Source organism: Podarcis tiliguerta, assembly GCF_965153285.1.
Source record: "Podarcis tiliguerta genome assembly, chromosome: 2".
Classification (NCBI taxonomy): Eukaryota; Metazoa; Chordata; class Lepidosauria; order Squamata; family Lacertidae; genus Podarcis; species Podarcis tiliguerta.
This window is the reverse complement of record NC_139535.1, coordinates 19531887-19538969: the sequence shown is the minus strand read 5'-3', so window position 1 is coordinate 19538969 and position 7083 is coordinate 19531887. Positions and strand designations below refer to the sequence as shown.

Here is a 7083-nt window from a genome sequence, read left to right as displayed (position 1 = left end):
GCCAGCACTGCAGTGAGAGAGAGTGAGTGAGCCAGGTAGGGGGAGAGAGCTGCGAGTGCGAGCGCCCCCCCCCCGATGTTGCGCCCGACCCCCCCACGCTACGCCACTGGACACCCCCCCCCACTTCGTTACAGAGCCAACAAATTTGTAATTTAATGCCCATTTCTGCCCTCTTGCACTCCAGCTTTCTGAGAGATCTAGTGGCTACTTTCCCACTCAGCACCAAGCACCCTCTCATCCCAGCTGCATTGCAAGGACTTGAACATGGGTAGGCAAACTAAGGCCCGGGGGTCAGATCCAGCCCAATCGCCTTCTAAATCTGGCCCGCGGACGGTCCAGGAATCAGTGTGTTTTTTACATGAGTAGAATGTGTCCTTTTATTTAAAATGCACCTCTGGGTTATTTGTGGGGCCTGCCTGGTGTTTTTACATCAATAGAATGTGTGCTTTTACTTAAAATGTATCTCTGCGTTATTTGTGGGGCATAGGAATTTGTTCATTTCCCCCTTCCAAAATATAGTCCGCCCCCCCCCCCCCAGGTCTTAAACGTGGCCTTAAAATGGCCCAACTCTGAATATGTCAGGGATTGTGAGTTTTATGGGTGCAAAACTTCCTCACGCTATCTCAACAGACAAGCCTGAAGCTGTTGCTTTATCAGGTGAGTCTGTGAGACCCAAGGCTCCTGCTCTGAGGTGAGTCTATATCTTCTGCCTGCAGAGCACTTCTGTATCTCTTTCTTGTACAGTGGTACCTCGGCTTAAGTACTTAATTCATTTCAGAGGTCCATTCTTAACCTGAAACTGTTCTTAACCTGAAGCACCACTTTAGCTAATGGGGCCTCCTGCTGCCTCCGCGCCACCGGAGCACGATTTCTGTTCTCATCCTGAAGCAAAGTTCTTAACCTGAAGCACTATTTCTGGGTTGGCCGAGTCTGTAATCTGAAGCGTATGTAACCTGAAGCGTATGTAACCCGAGGTACCACTGTACAGTCTATCTATCCTGTCTGTTCTTTTCTTTCTGTAACTGGATGCGCTTTCATGAGCTGAAGAAGTATTTTTGAGCCTTACTGGGGATCCTGTCAGAACTTGGACTTTGCAACCATTTTACTCTTTTAAACCTCAGTAAACCATTGCTGGTGAATTCTGCTGCCTGTGCATGTTTCTTTGGGCTCAGCAACATGAGAGCTGTGCTTAAGGCAGTCCACTGCCTTAAGGAGGGCAACCAAATGGTCAAAGGCCTGGAAACGATGCCTTATGAGGAACGGCTAAGGGAGCTGGGCATGTTTAGCCTGGAGAAGAGGAGGTTAAGGGGTGATATGATAGCCATGTTCAAATATATAAAAGGATGTCACATAGAGGAGGGAGAAAGGTTGTTTTCTGCTGCTCCAGAGAAGCGGACACGGAGCAATGGATCCAAACTACAAGAAAGAAGATTCCACCTAAACATTAGGAAGAACTTCCTGACAGTAAGAGCTGTTTGACAGTGGAATTTGCTGCCAAGGAGTGTGGTGGAGTCTCCTTCTTTGGAGGTCTTTAAGCAGAGGCTTGACAACCATATGTCAGGAGTGCTCTGATGGTGTTTCCTGCTTGGCAGGGGGTTGGACTCGATGGCCCTTGTGGTCTCTTCCAACTCTATGATTCTATGATTCACTGCTCTGCTATTTTTTGCCCATGCCCTGGAGTCGCTGTTCTCAGGCATGGAGCCAGGGTGGCGACTGTTTTTACACCAGGCGTGGTCTACGTACACAAAAGCTGGCTGAGAGGGGTGCTCTCTCCCACCGCTGACCCCCTCCCAACCCAGGGCAAGGGCCGCAGCAAGAGCACTGCATGCAAAAAGTCCCACATGCAATTGCTGGTGTCTCCAGGTAGAGCTTGGGACAGATTCCCACCTGGGAATTCCAGAGAGCTGCTGCCAGGTACCATGTCAACAATGCTGTGTGTTCAATGGGCCGATCACAGGACATCCCAGAAGGCATCCCAGCTTCAGACTGGATCCCGGAATGTCCTGTTTTGGCTCCCGCAAAATCGCAACCCCCAAAAAATTGTGGGCCTGTGCTCTCTCGCGAGTCATGTGTCTCACAGAGGAGCATGGCTCCAAAAGACGCGCATCCCAATTTTCCTCTGCGACATGTTGGAGAGTATGCAACCCTCTGCCTTGTTGTAAGGCAATTTCCTATGTTGCTAACCTGGCTTGGTCCAGCCCAACCACACTCTACCCGGCTCCACCAGCAGAGGGCAGCATGGCCGCTTCAAGGGGCGGAGGTAGCTTACCTTCTACGCAGGTCATAATGGGAAACGCAGCATGGAAATAAAATTCAAGATACAGGAGTTAGAGGCACCATCCCTGCTACTATTCAGGAACGCCCACAGAGCTCCCCCACCTTACCCCAAATTTCCACTTTGGGCTTGGCTCAAAGCGCCCCCCCAAAAACTGTTCTGGAGAGACCCCAAACCCACTGTAAATCATGCCGTGTGAGCAAATGGCACAAAATGTGATCCCGACTGAACAGACAGCTCAGTTGTAGAGAGCGAGACTTTTCATCTCGGGGCTGTGGGTTCGAGTCCCACGTTGGGCAAGAAGGTTCCTGTATTGCGAGGGGTTGGGCTAGATGACTCTTGCGGTTCCAAATCTACGGTTCTATGACCAGGAGGAACTTTTTGACAGTAAGAGCTGTTGTTATGTACTGAGTTGAATAGGATCCAAAAGGCAGCACTCGGAATGGTCCTAGAACAATAGGATTCAGAATGCAGCAGTCTGATTGGTCCACAGGAGCCACCCAATCCAGCTCCAGGTGGAAGTGAATCCGCAACCTGATTGGCCTACAGGTGAATCCCGGAATTAGCCAATCACGTGGGGCCCATTGTGTAAATAATGTATATAAAGCAGACATTCTGGGGGAACTTCCATTCCTCCTCACCACTATGAGCTGAATAAAGAGCACGAATAAAGACCACTCTTGACTCCGAGTATATTTCAGCTGCTTGACAGTGGAACAGGTTCCCTTGGAAGGTGATGGACTCTACTTCCTTGGAGGTTGTTAAGCAGAGGTTGGATGGCCATCTGTCATGGATGCTTCAGTTGAGATTCCTACATTTTCAGGGGGTTGGACTAGATGGCTCTTGTGGGCCCTACAATTCTACAATTCTAAGATATCCTGGGCTCTCCAGATATTAATGCTCATTGCCCAAGCCAGATGGTTATTTTACTGCTCAACATTTTGTGTTCTTTTTTTGAAAAACACAGCACTTCCTTCCTTCCTTCAACTTGCAACAGACTTTACAGGACCTCAACTAACTGCATTTTCTAGGTCCCATCTCTGCAGCAAACCCCTTTGCAGACGTATTTAGGGAGGTATGTACTCACGCTTTTGGGAAGGTTGCTAGTCTTGGAGTCCACATTGTAGCTGGGAAAAGCACAGAGAAAGTGCATTACTGCCTTGGTGTTAGAACATATCAGTGCCAGATTTACGTATAAGCTAAACATGCTATAGCTTAGGGTTCCATTCTCTTGGGGCCCCCCCAAAAAATTGACGGAAAAAACAACTGGATGGGCAGCTGGACATATAAAGGGCCCATTACCTTCAGTAGCTTAGGGCCTCATCAAACCTAAATCCGGCCCTGGAACATATTCAAGGTCTGATTTGGAATAGGGTTTGAAAGCAGGCCTCAGCACTGCAATCTGAGACAGGAATGTAGAAGGCAGGGGCATTGGCAGAGGTGGACCATGGGAGCTGAGCCCTACCCTTTTGCATCGAACCCCGGATCTCCTTCCTTCCTCCCCTCTTAAAACCTAAATTTAAAAAAAAGTTTGGCTTGCAGGATGGCTTTCCCTTTGAAAGTGAATCTAAAGTTTCAGCTGTGCCAGCGATGGAGCCCTAGTTGTTATGGGCTTGTGCCAAAAGTCTTTTAAGGATCCAGTGATGCCCCTGGCAATGAACCTCTTAATCTCCAGGGTTTTGGGTTCGAGCCTTAATTTAGGGGGGTTGGACTAAATGACCCCCCAGGGTCCCTTCCGACTCCACCATTCTATGGTTCTATGAAAAGAGAACCAGGAAACAAGCAAGCAGAGGGGTGGGAAGAGAAAAGGGGGTCAGGGCAGGGGCACAAAGTTGGGGAGAGGACCAGAAGCGACTCACACATCAAAACGAAGGTTCTGCTTCTCCTCAAAGTAATAGTCAAGCACAAATTTCCGGACAAACTCTGGGTTCAGCGTGTTGTCGATCACCTCTGTGCGACCAAACTGGGACAGGGAGGTAAGAAAAAACACAAGGAGAAATGCAGAAGATTAAACTGGTGGCAGTAGCAACCCTGTGTTGCATATATGGACTGCAAACACACCATACCTTTAAAGCACCCTCCGGGGGGGGGGGGCAATAATCCTGGAAACTGTGGTTTGTTACAGGTGCTGGGAATTGTAGCATTGTGGTGGTGGGGTAAACTGAAGTTCCCCGGATTCTCTGGGGGAAGCCATGCACTTTGCATGTTTGGTGTACAGTGGTACCTCGGGTTACATACGCTTCAGGTTACAGACTTGGCTAACCCAGAAATAGTGCTTCAGGTTAAGAACTTTGCTTCAGGATGAGAACAGAAATCGTGCTTTGGCGGCGCGGCGGCTAAGCTTTAGATGAGAGGAATAGAGGAGTAAAATACACAGACCTGTTTGTAGTACAGGATTTCTAGTACAGTGGTACCTCAGGTTACATACGCTTCAGGTTACATACGCTTCAGGTTGCAGACTCTGCTAACCCAGAAATAGTGCTTCAGGTTAAGAACTTTGCTTCAGGATGAGAACAGAAATCTGGCTTCGGCGGCACGGCGGCAGCGGGAGGCCCCATTAGCTAAAGTGGTGCTTCAGGTTAAGAACAGTTTCAGGTTAAGTATGGACCTCCGGAACGAATTAAGTACTTAACCCGAGGTACCACTGTATACTCAATCCTTGCATGTTTGCATGGAGGACAGGACTGGCAGGGCTCTTGGGTAGTTGACTCACTAACCCTCCCAATCCAAAGCTTAGATCAAGGGTGGCGAGTCTGTGGCCTTGGCAGGTCGTGTTGGTCAGCCCCAGCCAGCATGACCAATGGTCAGGGATGATGGGAGTTGTAGTCCAGGAATAGAAACAGTCTTTCGTTTTCAAATCCGGGAACTGCCTTTAACCTAAACACCCATTGGCTTATTTTTCTAAACATACATTCGTACGGCAACGGTCCTGATGCCAAGCCCCAACTGTTACGTATTCAGTGGTCTGAGCTTGAGTCTGGACTAAGGATTCTAAGCTCCTGATTCGATACATGTTGTCCAATCACAGAACATTTCAGGATTTGGGCCTCTGCCACTGGCCCTTGAACTCTGAGTCATGATTCGCAGTTTGGAAGTTTAGGCAGCCAATCATGTTGGGAGTGGGAGCGGCCCAGGCTTTCAGAAATGTATATAAACAGTTGTTTTGCCTCTCTTTCCCAGTTACGTAGTTCAATAAAGGTTCTTGCTGTTATCACTGTGTCTTGCCTCGTGGGAACCCACCTACACTTCACTAACTTCGGTCTGTACATGACTCAATGATGGTTCCTGACTCACCAGTGATCTAGAGGGCAACAGGTTTCTCACCCCAGCCTAGAAGAGCCACATACCTCTGGCCAAAGCAAGGCTGTCCCACCACAAAAAGTCAAGGTTCGGTGGAAGCGGCAGCTGCTGGGGAGCAATTTGCCCGCCGAGCACCAAGGAAGCTATACCCAGTGGTTGTTTCCTGGGCAGGGTTGGAGGACCAGGCCCCAGGGTGAGAAACTCAGCAGGGCTGGCCTACCAGCTACCACATTTTGAAGCAAGTGGGACATTCTCATTCCAAACGGGGCAGGGGGAGGTAAGATCCATCAAGTCCAGACTCTAAAATAAATCTAGCGGCAAGCACAGACCGCATTCACCACGCCACCCACAGCCCAGGGGAACTTCAGCATCAGAGTTCAGATCTCTTGGATGCAACCCCAGCAGCTGCCAAGTATGTCTGATGGTGACCATGTAGAAGAAGAAGAAGAGTTTGGATTTGATATCCCGCTTTATCACTACCCAAAGGAGTCTCAAAGCGGCTAACATTCTCCTTTCCCTTCCTCCCCCACAACAAACACTCTGTGAGGTGAGTGGGGCTGAGAGACTTCAAAGAAGTGTGACTGGCCCAAGGTCACCCAGCAGCTGCATGTGGAGGAGCGGGGAAGCGAACCTGGTTCACCAGATTACAAGACTACCGCTCTTAACCACTACACCACACTGGCTCCCATGTGTCCAATCCATGTGGATTGGACTTGACAGAGGATAGGCAGCAGGCAGCTCATTGGCTGGCCTCCCAGCAGGTTTGACCAATGAGGGTCTGTGCTGGTAAAATGCGGCAGGGCCCATATCCTGCAAGAAGAGTCCTTTCCCAGTTTGATGTAACAGGTGCGCTGGAAGCAGAAGGGTGTGTGTGTGTGTGTGTGCCTGCAGCTGCTCACCTCTCGCCATTCCTTGTCCGCAGTTCCTTGGATGTAAAGAATCACAACTGCAAGGAGAGATGTCAGAAGAACACATTCAGAGCAGAAAAAGAAATCTTATTCCGTACAATTGCATTTTTTACACATGCGCTTGTGTTTTCCATGTCATACTCCCAAGGCACCTTTTGCAGCCAAAGGTTTTGTAGGCACCTTATATTTAAAGCACACTTTCCCTTCAAAGAGTCACAGGAACTGTAGTTTGTTAAGGGTGCTGGGAATTGTAGGTGTGTTGCGGTCCCCAGGATTTTATTTGGGCAGGGATGTGCTTTAAATAGCTGGCATGCGCAGCTTAAGTTTTGATTACACAATTGCTAGGTTTATTGTAAGGATTATTATTTTTCATTATGTGTTTTAATTATGGATGTTTATATTTTAGTGCCAGTGTAAGTTATTTTTTATATTTGTAAACTGCTTAGATGCCTGTCGTGGCATTAAGCTATATGTAAATTAATTCATAATAATTTCCCACTGTTCTGCAAAAGGTTTTCTGTTTTATAAGCTAAATTAAGAACAGACAATGGGTGCCAGCTGCAAATACAATACTAGGCAATATTGGAGTTTTAATGCTCC

General features: G+C 48.4%; 1 protein-coding gene across 2 annotated transcripts in view; it reads right to left on the bottom strand.

The window, feature by feature from the left end:
• Positions 1-7083, bottom strand: part of CPNE9 (copine family member 9) — a 65141-nt gene that overhangs the window by 34217 nt on the left and 23841 nt on the right. For both annotated transcript variants that reach the window (XM_083425672.1, XM_083425671.1), the window contains exons 3-5: positions 6475-6521; positions 4135-4238; positions 3363-3402 (exon numbers count right to left, since the gene is read on the bottom strand). In XM_083425672.1, coding sequence (XP_083281798.1) covers positions 3363-3402; positions 4135-4238; positions 6475-6521 — 191 coding nt within the window. The remainder of the gene's footprint in view (positions 1-3362; positions 3403-4134; positions 4239-6474; positions 6522-7083) is intronic.